This window comes from Danio rerio, chromosome 19 (assembly GCF_049306965.1).
Source record: "Danio rerio strain Tuebingen ecotype United States chromosome 19, GRCz12tu, whole genome shotgun sequence".
In the NCBI taxonomy this organism is placed as follows: domain Eukaryota; kingdom Metazoa; phylum Chordata; class Actinopteri; order Cypriniformes; family Danionidae; genus Danio; species Danio rerio.
Window position 1 is genome coordinate 30,262,501 of NC_133194.1, and position 22,418 is coordinate 30,284,918.

General features: G+C 35.7%; 2 protein-coding genes across 16 annotated transcripts in view; one reads left to right on the forward strand and one right to left on the reverse strand.

Annotated features, from left to right (window-relative positions):
* Window positions 1–14,501, reverse strand: part of srd5a1 (steroid-5-alpha-reductase, alpha polypeptide 1 (3-oxo-5 alpha-steroid delta 4-dehydrogenase alpha 1)) — a 25,117-nt gene extending 10,616 nt beyond the window's left edge. For 4 of the 14 annotated variants that reach the window (XR_012394739.1, XR_012394737.1, XM_073931129.1 and 1 more), the window contains exons 1-6: window positions 14,454–14,501; window positions 13,334–13,415; window positions 12,803–12,969; window positions 8,110–8,211; window positions 1,213–1,363; window positions 1–43 (exon numbers count right to left, since the gene is read on the reverse strand). The exon at window positions 1–43 is cut by the window's left edge and continues 31 nt beyond it. Coding sequence is in view for 8 of the 14 variants with exons in the window: in XM_073931129.1 (XP_073787230.1) it covers window positions 1–43; window positions 1,213–1,363; window positions 8,110–8,211; window positions 12,803–12,969; window positions 13,334–13,359 (489 nt within the window). In the remaining 6 variants the exon portion in view is untranslated. 14 annotated transcript variants of the gene reach the window in all.
* Window positions 14,502–14,524: 23 nt separating this feature from the next.
* Window positions 14,525–22,418, forward strand: part of nsun2 (NOP2/Sun RNA methyltransferase 2) — a 43,688-nt gene continuing 35,794 nt past the window's right edge. Inside the window, exons 1-7 of one of the 2 annotated variants that reach the window (XR_012394475.1) lie at window positions 14,525–14,732; window positions 15,167–15,324; window positions 16,863–16,967; window positions 17,071–17,176; window positions 19,108–19,179; window positions 19,291–19,375; window positions 19,473–19,665. Coding sequence is in view for 1 of the 2 variants with exons in the window: in NM_199711.1 (NP_956005.1) it covers window positions 15,269–15,324; window positions 16,863–16,967; window positions 17,071–17,176; window positions 19,108–19,179; window positions 19,291–19,375; window positions 19,473–19,665 (617 nt within the window). In the remaining variant the exon portion in view is untranslated. 2 annotated transcript variants of the gene reach the window in all.

Here is a 22,418-nt window from a genome sequence, read left to right on the forward strand (position 1 = left end):
TTTCCTTGATTTTGGATAGTCCTCAAATTTTGCCAGATACCACCTGTAAAATAAGAAGGCACATTAAACAGCAATCTCTAAATGTGATGTTGTTATACAACAAATATATTTATCTGGCCAGAGCATATTTCACTCCAGATCAGGAAAAGATGAAAAAAAAAAACATTATACAGTTCCTAGTCTCGAGAAAAGCAGTCATTTTAGCCCGTATGCACTATATATAAAAAGTCATATATGGAGAAAATGTGCTTAATTTTCATGAAAATAGCAAGCTTATAGTGAAAGTAGGCTTCATAGAATTATTTGTATTCGAATAGTCATCCAGGGCAACATGGTGGCTCAGTGGTTAGCACTGTCGCATCACAGCAAGAAGGTCGCTGGTTCGAGTTCCGACTTGGTCAGTTGAAATTTCTGTGGAGTTTGCATGTTTTCCCTGCGCTCGCATGGGTTTCCTCCAGGTGCTCTGGTCCCCAGTCCAAAGACATGCCGTAGTGTATGAGTGCTAGAGTAAATGTGAGAGTGTAAATGTGTTTCCCAGTGCTGGGTTGCGGCTGGAAGGGTATCCGCTGCATATGCCGGAACAGTTGGTGGTTAATTTAGCTGTGACAACCCCTTTTAAATAGGGGACTAAGCTGAAGGAAAACGAACGAATGAATAAAAGTTGATAATGTCATGATGGTAGATGTTAAAGTTAACACTTAGTGTATTATATACTGTAAAGAAGATATTCTAACATATCATTTTCATTATATTTCTAAAGAATATTATGGTGAGTAAAACAAGTGGCAAAAATCCAAAATCATTATTCAAATGAGATTCATAGTGAAAATAGGCTTAAATTTAAAGTAGGAATTATTTTAATGGAAATGCAAAAAAGTAGACTTCCTAGAACTATTTGTGTCACAGTATAGTCAACAAAATTTTAAAAGAATTTTGTTAAAATAAATATTTGAACTTCAGATAAAATTAAACTGAACATAGAAAAATTGTAAGTTCATACTAAAATAAAGTAAACTGATTCCATTTGTTATGGATATTATATTATAATTAATATTTTGTATGATTTTGGATTAAAATATGTCTTAGACGGGAAAGAATTAAAAGATTAAATGATTAACTTATGAATTTAAATCTATATTTTGACATTTCATTCTACAGATAACTGTAAAACTGAGAAAAAAATATTTTACACCATATACTCTAATGACTTACTTGTGATGGTCCATTCCTCTGCAGGACAGCACGATAAGAGTGAAGAGAGCAAAAGCTGCACTATGGATGGATTGACCAGCTAAAGCAAATCCAGCCCATTCCACAATCTCTCCAAAGAAGTTTGCTCCAGACACATACTCAAACATGCCTCCTACAAGCAAAAAAGGAGACACCTTAATCTAAAACATTAAACAAAAATATCTGCAAAAACAAACAAATCTATCACATGTCACTTACTAAATGTAAAACCATCTGACTAACATGCTCATGCTGTCTGGTTCAATGCATCAGAAATAAAGCATGTCTGATTCATCATGCCAGTCATCACTCATGCATCAAATAAAACAAGAACAAGCTTTCAAATTATACATACTAGAATAATTCAATCATTCATTTCTTTTCTTTTTGGCTTCGTCCCTTTATTAATCAGGGGTTACCACAATGGAATAAACCACCAACTAATCATACTAGAATAATATTAAATCCTTTTGATTTGGCTAATCTATTGACATGGTTCCAACCACATCCTTTCCTGCACATTTTGGGATATTGCTGAACAGATATGCCAAGATGTTCATCAAAACATTTGCGCATAACTGAGGTACACGTAGGTCATTTTTATACACAATAATGTAAACAACGCACATTTATTGAATAAATTAACTGATGTGCAACTCAAACCTCTCATTACTTTGTCTCAGGATGTTTTGAGATTAAATTGGTATTTTTTTAAATTTGTATTTCTATGGATTAGTATCAATGTTTGAGAACAACATGTTTCCAAGTGTCATTCGCAGATGTACAGTACATTTGTTCAGTAAATAAATGTAACAGAGGCTAGCTAGTGAAGTGCTGTGCAGGTAAACCCCACTCCTCTGACCTCGAAAGGTGCTCTAGCGACAGACACGATAGGGCCATGGTCTTTAGCCCCCTAGATAGAGCAACTGATTCCCATACAAAGAATTGCCGGTTCGATCCTAGCTTAGACCGGGTTGCGCGCAGTAAGACCGGTAAGTTAAACGTAGGGGCTCGTCCTGGATGGGAGTGAGGTTTAGGGGGTGAGTGTAACGGAGGCCAGCTAGCGAAGTGCTATGCAGGTAAAGCCTCACTCATCTGACTTCTAAAGGTGCTCTAGCGACAGACACGATAGGGCCATGGTCTTTAGCCTCCCTGTTAGAGCAACCAATTCCTATACAAAGAATCTCCAGTTCGATCCCAGCTCAGACTGGGTTGGGTGCAGTAGGATCGATAGGTTAGTTGTGGGTGCTCGTCCAGGTTTAGGTTTAGGGGGGTAAGTGTAATGAAAGCCAGCTAGCGAAGTGCTATGCAGGTAAATCTCACTCCTGTGACCTCCAACCATGCATTCACATGGGGCTTCAACGTCAACTCTTGACCGAGGGCAAGTCTTAAGTTGGGGCTGACGTGATCGTCATAGCAGCGTCAACCAACTAAGTAAGTCTGCAATCGGATAATGTCTGAGCTGGGGTATTTGCATGAAGCGATCTGATTGGCTGACACTTCTGTTGGAGTTTGAAAAGTTGAGAATTTCCCAACTTCTGCAGTGAGCAATGCCACTGAAGCGGCGCCAACAGATACACAATGCAGTTCGGCAATGCCTGACGTCACCCATTCAAAGTGAATAGCAAATATTGAAGCTGAACCCCTGTGTGAATTAGACGAAAAGGTGCTCTAGCGACAGACGCTAGAGGCCATGGTCTTTAGCCTCCTTGTTAGAGCAGCCAACTCCCATATAAAGAATTGCCAGTTCGATCCTAGCTCAGACTGGATTGGGTGCAGCAGGACCGAAGGGGTACATGTAGGGGCTCGTCTGGGATGGGAGTGAGGTTTAGAGGGGGTAAGTGTAACAGAGACCAGCTAGCAGAATGCTTTTCAGGTAAACCTCACTCTTCTGACCTCTAAAGGTGCACTAGCAACAGACGCTAGAGGCCATGGTCTTTAGCCTTCTTGTTAGAGCAACCGACTCCCATACAAAGAATTGCTGGTTCAATCCCAGCTCAGACAAGGTTGAGTGCAGTAGGACCGGTGGGTTACATAAATAACATCTGTAAAAATGTGTTTGAAAATTAGATATTCATTTGATTAAACTTATATCACAGTCATCCACCGTATCAAACATTTAACCATCATAATCATAGGTAAAATCCCATTAACATGTTAATATGTTTTAATGATAACTGTATAAAAGAACACTAGCCTAAAACAAACATACATGAACACACCGTTAAAATTGTTGGATTTCACTCAATCAATTTGTGTTGGGACAAGATGAAGAATTAAGTTAACTTATTAGTTTTTACTCATTTAAGTGGATTGAACATAAAACAATTAAGTTGTCCCCCAAAAACCTTAAGAATTGTGTAATTTCAGCTCATTTTACTTAAAGTAGTTTGAATAAATAGCATTCATCATTTTTAAGTGCATGTACAGTAACAAGTTAAGAGTGAATAAACAATCGCTGAATTTAAACTTAAATGTCACAAACATTGCTTGTTTGATATTTTTTTATTAAACCCTGTGAGGACAGCTTTGAAAGCATTAGCATCTTGCATGGACACTGGCTGTTTAGAAAAAGAGACAGTAGCGGATGTCACACACTATTAGGATCTCTGGATGAGGGTGTTTGCGACAAGTTGCTCAGGCAATGAGTCATGGACTGAAAGGGCATCTATTTTTATTTTCTTTCAGAGTCATGTTAAGTAAAACCGATTTTGGGGTTACATTAACACTCACACCAGCGATGAAGATGAAATGACACCACCGAGCTGCATGTGGAATATTAAAAATGCTCTAAAAAAAATGCACGTTTATACTCGTTGCATATTTAGAGGTAAACTAACCATGACTAATTAGCATGTTGAAAGTGAAAATTTCTGCAGGCAATCTTACGACAGAGAGCAAAATAAAGAACACAAATGCCGTAGCACATTTTCATTGTTACTAACAAGCAAGATTTTTGGAAGATCAGAGTAAATCTTTGAGAATAGTCTTATTTTGCAACTTCTAAAGAGCTAAACAGTTAAGTTTTACCAATTTTTTATCAGTTGATATGGGTCTGTCAGGGGCACTTTTAGCTTAGCTTAGCTTAGATTAGCTTACCAGAGATCAATCAGATTAGACCATTAGCATCTCACTCAAAGATGTGACTAACTAGCAAGATTTAGGAAGAGCAAGATAAATTTTTGAGAATAGTCTCATTTTAATAATAATAATAATAATTCCTTACATTTATATAGCGCTTTTCTGGGCACTCAAAGCACTTTACACAGTGGGGGGAATCTCCTCATCTACCACCAGTGTGCAGCATCCACCTGGATGATGCGACGGCAGCCATTTTGCGCCAGACCGCACACCACACACCAGCTGATTGGTGGAGAGGAGACAGTGATGCAGCCAATTGAATATGGGGATGGTTAGGAGGCCATGATGGACAAAGGCCAGTGGGCAGATTTGGCCAGGATGCCGGGGTTAAACCCCTACTCTTTTCGAAGGACATCCTGGGATTTTTAACGACCACAGAGAGTCGGGACCTCGGTTTAACGTCTCATCCGAAAGACGGCGCTCACTTAGCAGTATAGCGTCCCCGTCACTATACTGGGGCATTAGGACCCACACAGACCGCAGGTTGGGCGCCCCCTGCTGGCTTCACTAACACCACTTCCGGCAGCAACCTAGCTTTCCCATGTGGTCTCCCATCCAGGTACTGACCGGGCGCAGCCCTGCTTAGCTTCAGTGGGCGACCATGCAACTCTTGAGAGTTGCAAGTGCAACTCTTGCAACTCTTGCAACTCTTAAAGAGAAAACAGTTAATTTTACCATTTTTAATCTACTCAATCTATATATGGGTCTCTCAGGAGCACTTTTATCTTAGCTTAGCACAGTGGTTCTCAAACTAGTGGTACGCGGACTTCCTTCTAGTGGTACACGGAAGAATGAAATATGTCATGTACAAGCTACATATATTTCAAAATTTATAAAAAATGTATATATATAATATGCCATATATGACATATAGCCTATATTTCTGAGTTGATCTGCCACGTTTTTTTTTAACTGTGCAGAGTTGTAGCTGCTGTACTAGGCCTACTACGCTTCTGTATTTCAATACTGCTCATTATGGTGGTACTTGGAGAGACTATTTTTTTTGAGGTGGTACTTGATGAAAAAAGTTTGAGAACCACTGGCTTAGCATATTTTAAACGGATTACAGCATTAGCATCTCGCTTAAAAATGGCCAAAGGTTTCACAAATTTTCCTTTTTAAAGCTTGATTTCTGTGTAATCACATTATTGTAAGACCAACGAAAAATTAAACGTTGCAATAAAGCTAAGAACTATACTTTCATTCTGGTTTAATAATCAAGGAACTTTGCTGCCTTAGCATGGCTGCAGCAGGCACAAAGTCATTATGGAGGGATTAATATTAATTCGGCCAACCTCTGTATAAAACTGGCAAAAAAATTCAGTTCATTATCTGCGCCAAAGCAAATATATTATGAATCATTACTCACAAATGTCTCACTTCCTGTGGCACTTTTCCTGTGCAAAAAGTTTGGTCATGTTGGTAATTTAAATGGAATCTAGCCAATTTTTAAGTGCCACACAATAATATTGTGCATGGTATGGCAGCAAAATCGTTTATCTCTAGGGGAGTCGTAAAATTATCCTATTTTCAAGAAAAGTGTAGAGAACACATGCTTTGTTTGGCCATTGAATTAGAGCTGAGTGATATGGACAAATATTATAGTGATGAATTTTAAATAACCATCTATTTTTATCACATTAAATGTCAAAACTATATTCATTTCAAGTTTAAAAGCACATTTTTGTTTTGATGAAGGTGAAAAGGGGGCTATGGTTGGTTGGGGCCCCTGATGGTTTTTCTGGGGGATCCAAAAAGTGTGTGGGCCCTTGGAATTGTCCTACCTTACACCATTTTTTAAGTTCTAACAAGTGATAACAAATGCTAAACTTGAATTTATTTCAATATTAATTATATATTAAATATAGATTTGAATATGATTTTAATTTGACTATTATTAAACACAACTATTAGTAATATCCTACAATTAGGCGATTCTAATCATAGAGTTAACCCATAGAGAAATAAATAATAACCATTCTGAAATTCTGTGATAACTGTATGGAAATCACTAACCAAAATGACAAAATGATTATATATATATATATATATATATATATATATATATATATATATATATATATATATATATATATATATATATTTACACACATTTACATAAATAAATGAACTCAATGATGGTCTAAAAAAAATGAGGAAATCTGCCTCCTTGTTAGAGCAACCGACCCCCATACAAAGAATTGCCGGTTCGATCCCAGCTAAGACCGGGTTGGGTGCAGTAGGACCGATGGGTAACATATGTTTAATGCAAAAAAAAATTTTCTTAGAATTTTTGTCTTGTTTCTAGTCCAAATATCTACTTTTCAAATTGAAAATAAGATTAATTTAATTACTCCATTGGCAGATAAGTTAGCTTGTTTTAAGGGTAAAAATCCTAATTTTGACATTTTTCTAATGCTGCATTCACACCAGATGTGGAACGTGCATCAAGCACGAGTGATTTACATGTTAAGTCAACACAAACGCGCAAATAGACATCTTGCGGTGCGGTACGATTGAATGGCGCAGAGCGAATTGAGCGAATCGCTCGAGTTCGAAAATCTGAACTTCAGCGGACATTCGCGCCGCGTTAACCAATCAGGAGCTTGTTCTTGTAGGGGCGTGATTGTGACGTATCGCCTGTTGTGGGTGTCCCAGGGGAAATTCTCCAGCCGACACCGACAAGAAGTTCATCAAACTGGGCTGGGCTCAGTCCGAAGCACCGCTGAAAGCCTCCGTCAGCCACGTTCAGTTTCTGGAAAAGTTTATGAGCTCACAGAGCTGGATGCACCTTTGAAAGGATGTAGTGGATTCAGACATGGCCCTAAACGTATCTACGCTGTTTTTCAGCCTTCGTAAAGCATATAAACACTGTTATTTTCTCAATAAAATCCATGTTTGCCATTTAGCTATGAAGCTAGATTCACAGGGCAGGCAGAAGCCCTGCCCATCACGCGAGTCTGCGTCTGTTCTGAAGTGAATTTGACGCACAAATGAAGAGGATTTGACACGCGAATGAAGCGGGGTTTGTCGCGCGAATGAAGCGAGTAAACTCAAATGTTCCTGCGGCTATTTACGCACGAATAGCGCGATTTGTCCGTTCCGCATCTGGTGTGATCGCAGCATTAAGGTGAAACCAAAGCGTTATTTTTACTTGATTGAAGAATTTTAAATATTTCGACTGGAAATGAGACAAAGCAATGTAAGAAAAGCATTTTTATTGAATTGTGATTATTCAATTTCTGTACCTGAATACTGTTCATCTCCTCAGAAAACCATCAGAGCTAATAAAACCATCTCGTGAAACCATCTTGTATTCATATCATAATATTTATCGCAGAAAAATAAAATATCACAATATCAGATTTTTCCAATATCGTGCAGCCCTACTGTCATTTATTTTTTGTCTGAAGAACCACAAATGCAAGAAAGTCAAATAAGTCATGAAACAGAGCCATATACAACATTACTCTCCTATACAGATTTCGAAAAAAATATTGGATAAACTGATATGGTTAAACTAATTTTCAAAGGTGGATTACAAAAGCAAATCACAAACAAAAAAAATACACTTATTATGTTTATTTTTAATAAGCTTTCACTCAATGTTACAGTTGTTTTATGTCGAACATTGTAAAGATGCAAAACAAACACCAATGTTTTACTGTATTATTGTTACATAATTTTAAGTTACACTTTTCACTCGTCATCATTCAAATTGGATTATTCTTGTCTTACCTCTAGGTATTTTATAACCTGTTTCTCCAGGTTTACGGAGGTTTCTGAGGATATGGTCAGAGTGCATATTAATAATCCATCCCAGGAACCACATACAAGACCCTAAAATATAATAAAAAACATAAAAAAAGACCCCAAAAAAGTACAAATATTCTGAATTAACACTGCACACCACAATAATTAAAAGAAAAAATAAGACAGTTATATTTATTTTAGCACAGATGCAGTGAACTGATAAACATGTTTCAAAATGATCAACAATTTCCATACCACAAATATACAGAAGCACTGCATCTCTTTTCAAAATGTTCTCTGAAGTATCAAGTCACATTAAAGACGACAGTAACAACTACTGAAAGTCAGAATCTGTCTATCTTAGACACTTTGAAATACTAATTTGAGTGCTGATCTAAATGCAAATCTAGATAAATCTCAATGCTTACATGATTGAGTCCTAATACAATTGAACTATAGTCCACCAAATCTTTACTCCAAGGGCCTGTGGAGAACACTGATGAATAGCATGAATGGCAGCTAATGTTCAGTCAACCATGACAGGTCAGTTAGGGTTCAGAGATAACCAGCATTTATGCCCTGCAGTGGTCAATGTTACAGTAACCAAGTCAGATGACGTACGGTTTAGGGAAATGATCTTGAGAGTACCAAGAATCTTGACTATTTTTCCCCCTCATTAAAAATCCATTTACTCAAAGCCCTGATACTACAATAAATCCAACGACGAATCCATATAAATGGCTTCAGAAATTCTTCTAAAAAAAGAGATATGATTACATTTAAATAACTCTTATTCAAGCTATAAATCACCACCCTGACAAGCATTGTTTTGCATATAGTTGCAGCATTGTTTTGTTATGTTCACTGATTAATGTATATATGTGGGAAAACATATCCAAATCTATAAAGCAATCAGGGCTTGGTTACAGATAATAATGTACCTTGCCTATTAGGAGCAATCTGTACATGCAAGGTAATGAAAGCTCGATTCAATTTTCTTCAAAATGCAAACAAACATGGCTGTATGAGAATCCGTATAAGAACTCATTCTACGTGCTACTAAGCTGTGCTGTCCATTTCCAAATGAATGAAATATGACCTTTTATGTCAATAATTGTTGTATCATGTGCAATCAAGACAAGTCTACAGCCTATAAAGCGCCTACCCAGCAGACACACAACGTCATTAGATATTAATTTTAGGTTAAATTTAAGTTGTGACATCAGGTGATAAAAATTCAATGTCTAGTCAGCGACTAAGGACAACGTTATTTTGAAGTCCAATAACAACGTCAAATTACATTGAAATTTTGTTGATTTTAGGTTGTGTTAGAAAGTGACCAAAATCCAATGTCGAACCAACATCTTAAGCCAACATCATATTGACGTCAAATACTGACAATTATTAGTCAGGTACCGCAACCAAAATCCACCGTCTAATAGACATCATATTGGTAAGGTCCACACAATGTGAAGCTGTAGCATCATTAGACATTAATATTTGGTTGATTTTAGGTTGGACTCTGACGTCAGCCTAACGTTGGTTTCTGACGTCAAACAGATTTTAATTCCCAAACAAAATGCAACATCCTCACGATGTTGGGGAACATCAATCTGATGTCCTGTGTCTGCTGGGTATTTACAGACTGAGACACAAAAAAGTTCCATAACATAAAGTTGTATACAAGAAATGCAAGTCTTTGACATGTGTTTTTGAGTCTATTCCTATAGTATGTGCTTATTTTTCCCATCCCTCTTTCTATTAGTATTTAAATTTTCTTGTTTGAAAATGCTAAAAAGGTTTAAATTTAGAATATTTATATATATGGGTGTAAAACTTAATAATAACATGACCAAGTTGTACATAACATGAACATAACAAAAGTATTATGTTGAACATAACATGTGTTCCGATCATCTCCATATGTTAAAAACTTGGGTTTAATTTAGGCTGCGGAACCATTAAGTCACCTTTCCCCTCTGCAGACGACATTAAAACATGACATTTGGAGTATGCCCCCTTGTGGCAGTCGCACAGAATATTCAGTTTTGTTGTGAAGGAACTTTGACTAGAATGTTTTGCGAGGGGCTGACTGGATGGGATCTATTCCAGTGTTGTCAAATCAGGTCTGTGTGCGCAAGATGAAAAGTATTAGGTAATAGAAAACAAGTCTATATTAAATTTTTTTTTTTTTAATAATTTATTAGTAATACATTTTTTATGCTCACTCCACATTCCCTCAAATGGTCTATGAATTTCTAGTATTCATTCATTTAATCATGGTGAACACACAGAGAATAAAGGCTATTGCTTTTGTATTTTATTTTGTACACTGCATTTCTGTATTTCAGACACTGCCAAAAATCAGCTTCTCTCCCCTAGTCACAGTGCATCCAACAATTTAATCGTCTATGAGTTTCTAGTATTCATTCAGGCGTTTTCTGACAGTCGTGTACGAACGTCGAGTGCAGTGGAAAAACAGCACCGTTTTTAACTCTGCCCCCGACTGTGCACGGCATATCTGGGGTGTGTTTCTCAAACAATGACGTAACTCCAAGCTGAATTATCATAGTACGATGCATCGTTTGGAAAAAGAAGGATGTAGTGACGAGTGTTTTTCAGAACGCATAGTTTCTTTGTCGCAGATCCATCGCTTGAACCATGTTAGTTATAACATATAACGCTAATAATGATGCTCTAAATGGGTTGGAGAAACTACTTCTTTACAGAAAAACCCCATCAATTCTTTGTTCATTCATTAATTCATTCATTCATCTTCTGCCGTTTTTCCAGGGCCGGGTCGCGGGGGCAGCAGTCTTAGGAGAGAACCCCAGACTTCCCTATCCCCAGACACTTCCTTCAGCTCCTCCGGGGGGATCCCGAGGCGTTCCCAGGCCAGCCGAGAGACATATTCCCTCTCGGTCTTCCCCGAGGCCGCCTCCCGGTGGGACATGCCTGGAACACCTCCCTAGGTAGGTGTCCAGGAGACATCCGAAACAGATGCCCGAGCCACCTAAGCTGACTTCTCTCGATGTGGAGGAGCAGCGACTCTACTCCGAGCTCCTACCGGGTGTCAGAGCTCCTCACTCTATCCATAAGAGTGCGCCCTGCCACCCTTCGAAGGAAACTCATTTCGGCCGCTTGTATCTGAGATCTTGTCCTTTCCGTCAATTTTTTGTCAATATTAGATTTTGGTAAAAACATGCACTCGTTTTCCATATTAACTGAAATATATGTACATGGCTCATATATAGGACCAATGTTTCTTTTACAAATATTATTGAGAATATTACATATCAGATTCTAAAACATAAAATCACTTACAAAAGCAAATTCAAACAAAACACAAATTCTTACATCATATATAATTCATATAATTAAAATAATTATTATATTTTATTTTAAATTGAGACTATTTATTATAAAATTAAATTTAATATTTATTATGTATTAGAAATGAAAAAAATAATAATTTAATAATATTCATAATATTGATAATGATGATTATTATTAAGTAGAATATTGTTTTTTTTGTTTTTTGTTTTTTTACAAAAGTGTACTTTTACAATTTGACACATGTAAACCACTGCAGAAAGTTCTAACCAGCAGGCCTATGTTATACAGTACAGATACCTAATAAATAATCCACTATAAATGAAAAGAATTAATGTATGCTTTTTGTTTTCACAAGCTTTGGAGATGTAAAATAAATTCTGCTTTTAAATAATAGGTCACCTATAGCTTTAGCCATGAGGCTGTGTTCAAAATGACATACAGGTTTTCAAAGTGCACTGCGAAGGGAGCACAATTGTAAACATGGAGATCGCTAAAACTGAACTGTAAGAATAGTTTAAAAAAGCAAATTACACTTAGGAGAGATGACCTTAATTCTTTTTTATTTTTAATAATTTCAACTTTGTATGTTAGAATGTTCTAAATGAATAGGGCATAGGGGGGATAAGTGGGAATCGAACACAGCCAGAAACTATGTTTCCAAATACAGCTCGAGCTGTAGCTGCGAGTGCTCAAGTTTGAGACGCAGTTTGCGAAGGGTTGTTGGACCGACGGATTTGGGAAACGGCAACTCAACAAACTATGTTTGTAACGATGGATCTTGCGACCTTAGTTGGCTAACGATGATTTTGGGAAACACACCCCTGGTTGATTCCCGTGGTTCAAGTCAAAGTAAAAAATTGAAGGAATGTGGAGGCAGCATTAAAAATATATTGTTTTGTATTACTCATTAATGAATATATATATATATATATATATATATATATATATATATATATATATATTATTTTTTTTTTTTAATATAGACTACCTTAGACTTACCTATAGACTTAATATATACACCAACCCTATACCCAGCCCAGTGTAAATCCCTTCAACTTAGAGGTCTCAGGAATGAACTTGAACTCAATAAACTCACTGACATGATGACAACTCCTCTTATTGTTATTGGGGTGCTTTTTGGTTTACAGTTTTAATGTTTGTTTTTCATGCTGCTAAGAGGACCATCTGCCATTTACACAATGCAAAGTGTAAAGCATGTAGTACAACGAACATACAGGATATCACATTGCTGCATGTCTTTAAAATGCTATTTCTTTTCTATGAGTGTAGTCTTTTGAGTACATCTGCTTTAGACTGTGAATAAATACATACTTGCACTTACCTATGATGAAGCAGGGGTGTGTAACCCAATCAGCTGGGTAATCAGCATAGTGACTCAGGTATCTACCTTGGAGGTACCCATTATAGATGCAGAAGACAAAGGCTAGTACTAGGGAGATGAACGGTGTTGATTTCCCTCCTCTAATTAAAAACGGGTAGATGAGAGACCTAAAACAGAAATACATGCTTCAGTTGTTTTATATACAAATTATAGTGCATAAAATTGCCCCTTGCAAGACAATAAGGAAACATTTGTCAACATGTTGAGCGAGGTAAACAATGGCAATGGTCTTGACTTAATTCCTGTTTTACAATTTAAAATTTCCATAGCTTCTAAGAGTCCAAAAGGTTTCACATATTGATAAATTATGTTATGGTAGCTGTTATAACATCAAGTTATGAATGAAATGCCTCTTGTTACAAATATGAAATAGTTTGACAACAAGCAGGAAATGTTCACTGGCCAATGAAATCACCACATTGAAATTGTGTATATGTTGGAACCAATGGTTGGAACAAATAAAAAACCTACCTTTGCATATAATGGCAAACGAACATGAGCAGGAGGAGTTGGTTGGGCAGGTGGATTATTTTTGAACTTGAACTCCATAAAGCTAAACTCGAAGGCAACAAAAAAGAAGGCAGCTCTTGAACGAACCAAGCCAACTTGACATTTACAGGGAATCCAAACCTGCTGGATGCATACCTGCCATAGGGCACATGCTCAAAGAGTAAAGCAACAAAAGTTATCAGAGCCATGGCCATCATCAGATACGATAAGCAATCCAAAACGTACAATTCTTCCTCCTCAGAAGAAAATAACGTATTCAGAAGAGCGTCCATAGTTGCTAATCAAAACCGATTAAGAATAAGACGGCAACTTACACGTAGTTCACAGTAGATGCACGAAACAGTCTGACACCATGGAGAAATCTGAAACCCCGCCCATCAGTACCACCACATGTTTTCCGCCAATCAGGAGACGTAACGGGCGGGGCATATACAAGAAAATATTCTTCCCCCTTACGTTCCCTTTTTTATATTGGACGAAAAAATTATTTGACAATTTTGTGTGTGTGTGTGTGTGTGTGTGTGGAGGACGAAACCTGCAAAAACAACAAATAACTACCCAAATATTTAAGTTAATTAGTAAATAAATTAACCTAAATATTTGGGTAAATATGCAAATAAATAAATAAATGTAAATAAAATACATACATAAACATATAAATAAAGATCGTGCGGGCAGGTAAACGATTACATGCTAATGAAAGGAGTTTCTGTCGATCATTGATGGCATAAAAACCGCCTTTTGATGATTATTGTTTTTGCAGGTTAATCATATCTTATAACTTTACAGAAATTCGATTTGCAATTTATTATATTTATAGCAACATTTAAATACAAACCTTAATTAACTCGATTACTTTAAGATAAACGCATTTGTTTATATTTTAAGTAGAACATTTACAAATGCATTAATAACGTTACATTTAAATGTTTGTTGTTTTTAAAATCAATTCATTTAAAAATAATTAGGAAAAAAAGTTGAATGAACGTTGTAAAATATTTTTTTAAAATCGCCAATATACTTATTACTCCCGAAGATTAAATACATTTTATAGTCTGATAGTTTATAATGAAAATATTACCATTTAGAGAGAAAGCGCGCCTCGTGCATAGAAGTCAGGCAATATTGCAGACACCATGGAAGGGGTCTTTCAGTCGAGTGTGCGCTTGTTTAGATCGCGTCACGAACACGTGAGTACAACAGGAGCTGAGAAGTGCAGCTATCCAGGCATTGCAAGATTAAACAGCGCAGATTTATATCCAGAGTTATATGCGTCGCTAACATGGGCAGGAGAAATAAAAACAGACCACAGCAGTACAGAGATGGAAGACCAGAAGGGAAAAGGAGCAGAGATGATGCTGTGAGTTTGCTAGCTGCTCTAGCTGCTTACTTTTCTACGCACTGCCAACACTGCACCTTAATTTCTAAGACTAACATGAAAACTACACTCAGAAATATGATTTTGTTTGTTCTTGTTCTTCGTTAACTACTTATTTAAAATAAGTGGAAACAACACATTTTTTGAGATTCTTTTTGTGACAATTTAATTGTTTTATGTTCAATCTACTTACTTAAATTTGTGAAAACTAATAAGTTAACTTAATTCCTTCATGTTATCCCAACACAAATCAATTGTGTGGAACCCAGCATTTGTTTATGGTGTATGAAGAATACACACAGCATATAATCACTTTAGAAAGACTGTCAGAAAAAAATAAATCAATGGGATCTCTTGATAAATTTTAAATCCAATACCTGTATTAAATAGTGTGCTCACATGGGCTCTTTTGGTAGGCTTGGGGTGCTGGATATGCTGATATTGTCAAGGAAAACAAACTCTTTGAGCACTACTATCAAGAGCTAAAGATTGTTCCTGATGGAGAGTTTGAGGAGTTCATGGAGGCCATGAGGGAGCCACTGCCAGCTACAATACGGATAACAGGATACAAGAGGTGACATGATATTTTCTGCAGATCCAAAGGGATTATTCACTCAAAATTGTCTTCTTCCATCCGTATAATTCCTAAAACATTTCTGAAGAGTATTTTGATAACCTGCCGCTTCAGGGTTTCCACTGAACTTCTGAAATATTAGGCAATTTTAGATTGAGGTAAAGTTGGTTCTGTATTTGCACATTAAGACTTTTTTTTTTTTTTTTAATAATGTAATTTCAGAAAAGTATTTGCGAATCTCTTATAGGAAAATCGAAAAGTGAATAAATGAGCGTTTCCAGCGTTATAGCTGTGTTACACATCTGTAACACATTTTGCAGTAAAAACACAGCACAGATATTCCCAGAGAAAGTATATGTTTAACATTATATTAAAACATCTGTTCATATTTTCTCAAACTACTAACCACAGAGTTATGGGATCAGAACAATATTAATTTGTAAACTTGTTTTGTACTTAAATAAGGAAAATATATGGGCAATTCCATGCAAATGTCAACCTTGTCATAAAAAATAATGCAGTTTTCACCAAAATAGAGAAACCATTTCTACATTTTTTGTGTTAGTGAGTTTTTTGCAGTACTTTAAAAATACTTGTAAATGTATCTGTCAGTATTTCAAACTATTATATTTAATTTGCCAAAATCACACAAGTGGCAATTTCACAGCTGTCACATCCATAACGGAGAAGTGTCACATCCATAATGACACTTTTTCTTCATAAATGCAAAAATGTCAAATAAAATAAAATCAATCATTTTAATTCTATAGTGAGCCGACTCATACCTGTTTGATGAGCATTGTGTCTTTTGGGTTGTGCAGTTTAACTGTCAGAATTTCTAAATAATCTGTTGTCGACTGTAAATTCGCAAACTTTTTTTGTCACATCCATAACGCATGTTTATTTTCCTAATTTAAAATATAAAACATGTTTACATATTCGATATAATGTCAACATATACTTTCTGTGTGAAATTATGTTTAGAGTTTTTACTGCAAATGTCACATCCATAACGCTGGAATTGCTCATATGTGTTTTATACATGTGACCAAAAAGTTTGCGAGTTTACAGTATACAACATACTATGTATAAATTCTGTAAATTAAACTGCACAACCCAAAATAAACAATGCTAATCAAAAGGTCAAGGATGAGAGTTGGCTCTCGATAGAACAAAAAGAATTGCATTTATGAGGAAAAAGCTTGGTTATGGCTCTCCGCTATAAATTTGACGGATGTGAAATTGTCACTTGTGTGACTTTGGTTAATCAAATTTAATAGTTTAAAAACACTGACCGAGACATTTTTGAGCATTTTTAAAGTGCTGTAAAATACTTGCTTGCACAAAAAACTTAGAAACAATTTTTGTAATTTTGTGAAAAAACATTTTCATGGCAAGGTTGCAAGGAATCAATACAATTAATGTATTTCAAGCTCATTGCAAAAGCACAAGGCTGTATATATTGATGACCTTAATTGCTTTTTCAGGGGATTTAGTTTTCATAATTATGACCTTTTATTCTTTCATCCTCTAATCAGTCATGCCAAAGAAATCCTTCATACCCTTAAAGAGAAATACTTCAAGGAGGTTCAAGATCTTGAGGTGGACGGGCAGAAAATTGAGGCTCCTCAGCCATTAAGTTGGTAGGACTAGTTAAAAAATGTGGTTATTATTTTTGAATATCCATGCAAATCTGTGTTACAAAGTACTTCAGACTTGAGCTTTAGCCTTTCCATGTCATTGTAGGTATCCTGATGAACTGGCATGGCATACAAATCTGAGCAGAAAGATCCTCCGCAAATCTCCCCTTCTGGAGAAATTCCACCAGTTCTTGGTCAGCGAAACTGAATCGGTAAAAAAAAACATTGTTGTCTTTTGTCACTCTCTGTTCCGCTTACACTAACAGTAATTTTATTCCCCTTTTCTTTTTGATTATATTTTAGTAACCATCATCAAATTCACTAATAATTCTAAAATATAATTAACATTATCAACAATATTCTTCATTATAATTAATATTATTTTTAATATTGCTATGTTTAAAAGGTCTGTGCTGTCAGCTTAAAATTTGGACCATAACTGTTTATATATATATATATATATATATATATATATATATATATATATATATATATATTTGACTTTTGAGTTTTTTTATGTTGAAGTACTTTGTTTGAGTATAAAGAATGTACAAATATCTGAGCAGTGTAAATAACTCTTGTTAACATAACAAATGCTAAATGCCATTAAAAAGCATCTGATAATAGAGATGTAGATGTTTGTAAACATTCTGCAATTTCAGTACTCGAGGTACGCAGTCGATGACTGTTATTAATGTGCCACTATATGCTTTTTATACTGTCAACATGGTGTTATTGTGGCTTTCAATTAGAATTGCACATCTAAAATCTAGCAGCTCTTCTGTGTGAATTTTTTCATACACCCACTTATTACAGAGTTGGCACTAACCAATAGTAGATTAATTTAACCCATTGTTTCTCCTGTAGTAAGCCTTTTTTTTGTAATCAAAACAAATTTTATTTTTGTTTTGGGCAGTTAACAACAGGTAGCACTATTTTGCCCCACTTTTATTTATATATTTATTTTTTTGTTTACTATTTCATACAAAAGAAAATGATAAAATTACCAGTTAGGTAAATTACTGGTCACACTATCCAACCTGCAGTTTGTTCTTTGACCACTATAAGTAATAATAAAATTATATTATATTGGGGCATTTAGGCTGCATTTGCATCGCAGATCTTGGTGATGAATTCCAATTTTATGACTGTTTAATTATTTTTTTTTTTTGATGACTCCCTTACATCATCTTTTAAAAGTGACTATTGTCTGATGTCTGTGTTTACAATGACGCACAAAGACCTTAAAAAAAAAAAAAAGAGTGGGTGCTGACTGACAGCTGTGATGAGTGCTCTTTTCTCAATTCCTTTATTTACATCTGTTTACAGGTTTTAATTGTTATTACTTAATTTTTGACAAGTTGTTTAGCTATATAGTTTAGGACAGAAAAGTTCTCATTTGGCCATTTTCTTTAAATCTAGATTTTTTTAAACCATTGTCATGTCAATGGCATGATTTATGAACTTAATCTATGCAGTTTTAGCTATATTAGTTTATATAGTTTACACAAATAATGCACTTGCTTTCGTTAACATGCTTAAATGCGTTAACTTGTGCTACATGAAAATATGAAAGTTTTTTTTTTTTCTTGTATATGAGATTTAAGTTGTGGGAAATTGGCTGAAATAAGTCAGAGATTGCATCATTCATTATCATTTTTATTAATGTGCAACTTGCATTGACAGGTGGAAATCCGATCTACCCATTTACACTGCAAGACATGAGCGCACGGATCTGATTCATATCAGATTCTACTTATGAACAAGGCTTGAATCTGATCCGAGTTAAACGAAATCCATGTAAATAATTATTTTTTGCTTATATCCAATCTGTGCCACATGGGAGAAAAAAAAATCTAAATTTGGTCACTTGAACCATGCAGGGTAAAGGCAGCCTTTGTTTTCAGATTACTTTATTTCATACAGTATGCTTTATCAAATATAAAATGTTTAGTGCAGTACATGTGATTTACTTATTGAACTATTGTTTTTTACCCTTTCACATCAGCGTTTACAACCATTATGTTTTGTGCGTTTTCTGATCTTTTCTCAATGAGTGGAGTAATGGTTAAAAGGTTAATAATGTTGATAAACGTTAATAAATTTGAATTGACCTTTAGTGTGTGATTATTTCCTTCATCAGGGAAATATTAGCAGACAGGAAGCAGTCAGTATGATTCCTCCTCTTCTACTGAAAATTGAGCCTCAACATAAGGTAGGTTTTAAACAACTTCATTAGTTTGCTTGAATACCAGGTGGATGTTTGATGTTTTCTTTGAGTATATTGTTTGTCTCCTCTGTTGTCTTCATGAATTTATATATGTAGATTCTGGACATGTGTGCGGCTCCAGGATCAAAGACGGCTCAACTAATAGAGATGCTACACTCTGACATGGATGTGCCTTTCCCTGGTAAACCTTTATTAATATTCATTTTTTTATGATGAAGTGAGTACTGTTGTGTGGTTTTAAAATCTATAGTTACTCTCAATTTCTTCTGTGTCTTCAGAGGGTTTTGTAATTGCCAACGATGTGGATAACAAGCGCTGTTACCTGCTGGTTCATCAGGCCAAAAGATTGAACAGTCCCTGTATTATGGTGGTCAACCATGATGCCTCTAGCATTCCACGTCTACACTTTGATAACAATGGGAAGAAGGACATCCTGTTTTATGACCGGATCCTATGTGATGTACCCTGCAGGTGAGGAATCTTCTTTTAGACCCCGACTGTGTTTACATGAGTCCCTTTTTTACCTTATTCTGCAATCTTGAATAAGCTCTTTTTATTAATTATTTATATACTTCTAATTCATTTGCCTGTAGGAAAATGACTTGGAATAACAAATTGCAGTACATGGTCAAACTACAACTGTTTACTCTACAAACAATTGTGTTTATGACAGAATATTAAAATAATATATTATAAATGTTTGCTACGTCAAGACCGGAAGTCTCAAGATAATTGGGTTTTAATGGCTGGACCTGCTCTTAAGTGGAAAAAAGCTCAATATTTTGTAGTGCTGGATCGTTCTTAAACGTTTTGTTAATTTCAAAAGAATCTTTTATGTGACTCGAGTACAATAAGTCCTCTTAGGGAGTGATTTGTTCATTTGTCCATGCGCATATATTTGTGCAGGTGGAGGAGAAGATTAGTTAATTTTTTGAGTCCTCTATTGGGTTTGAGTCATTCGTTCATTATGTTAAAGACAGAAGCCAATCATTTTCCTTTAGGACCGGAAAAAGATATGATCCGTTCACTCTTGAGTCCTCAGTTTGGGTCGTTCATTCATCACGTGAATGATAGAAGCCAATCATATGCATGCAGAGCTGAAAAATTATTTAATCTGTTCATTTGTTGAGTCTTCGGTTTTGAGTCATCTCTTTACATGCTGTCATGTGATGAACAAACAACTCAAAAACCAGAAGACTCGAAAGTTGAACTAACTATTGGGTGTTTTCCGGCTCAGATTCTGTGCATTGGTTAAGCTTATATGGGACTGTCAGTGTCAGGTGAATGAACGACTCAAATTTGAAGACATGTCAGATGAGGTGATCAGAGTTAATCATAGACAAAACACCAAGTTAACAATGAGGGCTTATTCTCTCTTTCTTAGTATAGTATTATTCTAGTTATGAATTGTTTGTAGTGTGATCAATGGGGTAGTTGTTTATGTCTTTGTGTTTGGAAGCATCTCGTAACATTTTTAATGTTATTTTGGCATTTTGAATGGGACTCAAAGGTTACGATCCTGATACCAAAATTATCAATTGTATACAAGTATCGACCAATACAGATCCGATCCCAATTCTGTGCTTTTTTTTATTTATTTAAAAAAAAAAAATTATGTAATACAGTTTCTACAGTCCTGGTAATAAACCCAAATAAAATATATATTTTTAGTAAAAATAACAGACCTATAGGCCTATGACTTCATTTTTTACAAATTAAACAAGAAGAGGTGAAGTTCAAAACAAGGTCCTCTGGTAAACTTCAGCAACAAAACACAAAAACGCGCATCTGTGCAGCCGTTGCGTGAGACACAGCATGCAGCCCTCCATGATCTCTGGACACTTACAAAAGTTAGCAGCACAAAGGGAAGAAATCAGTGCGTTGAGGATCTGTCCAATGTATTATTGAACCTTTTCTAATTAAAAAGTTTTAGGTAGGCCTACTTTGCATGTGAAGAGCAGGTATCAAACCCTCTCTACTCCAGTGTTGTGAATGCGATCTGCTGATCTAACGGACACAGCACAACTGAGATTTAGCTGATTTAGAAACCGCAATGAACTCCTTGTTGCAGGTCAAAATGAACCCATTTAATGCAAAACTAAATGCATTTCTCCACTGATTACTTGTATTAATTGGAACAAACACAGAGTTTTTCATGTTGTCATAAACCGAACATGAATTTAACCACTTGGATATTTATTGCACTTAATAATAAACTATAGAATGGCTTCAGAACGTTTGGGATATAGTAGCATGACAACTTTTTAGTGCCTTATAATAGGCTACCTTCAATGCTTTTGTTGGCTTATAAATTACACAGAATGTAGCGCACGCTCAAGATCGGATTTACATCTGTACCAGCTGGCCGACACCCGATCCAGCAAAAAACTTGCGGTATTGAACCAATATCCTAACCAAGTATCAAGATCGGTGCATTCCTATTTAAAACAGAAAGAAAATGTAAGTAACTATAGTTGTAGTACAAAATTGTATCAATAGTAATTGAATAAATTTTTGTATGCAGATGAGCTAGTTTGGCTTTTGGGAAGCCTATGCACCATCTGTAATGTGTTGTATCTTCCTGCAAGCTTTAACCCATAAGGCTGTTTTAAGTGTGATTACTGGTTGCTTAAAATGTCAATAACTTCCTGTCTGAATGAACATAAGCCAAAATTAAAAAAAAAACTTTGGAAAAAGTAGATTTGTATTTTTGTTTGGCTTGGTTAGACAATTTTTGCATCTTTTTGTGTGTTGTCAAACTGATTGCAGGAGCAAACCGCTCTCTTGCACACAGATATGCAGTTGTTTTTATTACAAAAGCAAATATAGAAATCACAATCGCAGAGACACACCAGAGTTCTGTGTTTTCACTCGAGCACTGAATCAATTCCCAGCATGTAACATCATATAGTAGAGTTTACAGTTGGTTGAAGTCTGTACTTGGCCTGCAGCAGAATCAGGTGCCAAACACAACACAGTCTACACCGTACCAGCAGGCCAAACATCCCACGCACACACGCATACATTCACTGTGGTCAGCCTAGTTTTGCTGTCTAAACATTTCTCTCCATTGATGAAATGATTTGAAGTGGATTTAAAGATGTAATTATGGCTCATGTTATTGCCACATATGAATGTAGTTTCCTATATGAAAGAGTTTATTTCTGAATAGCCCTTTTATTTGATACAAAATGTGCTGCCTTTTTAACCAACACTGATGTCAT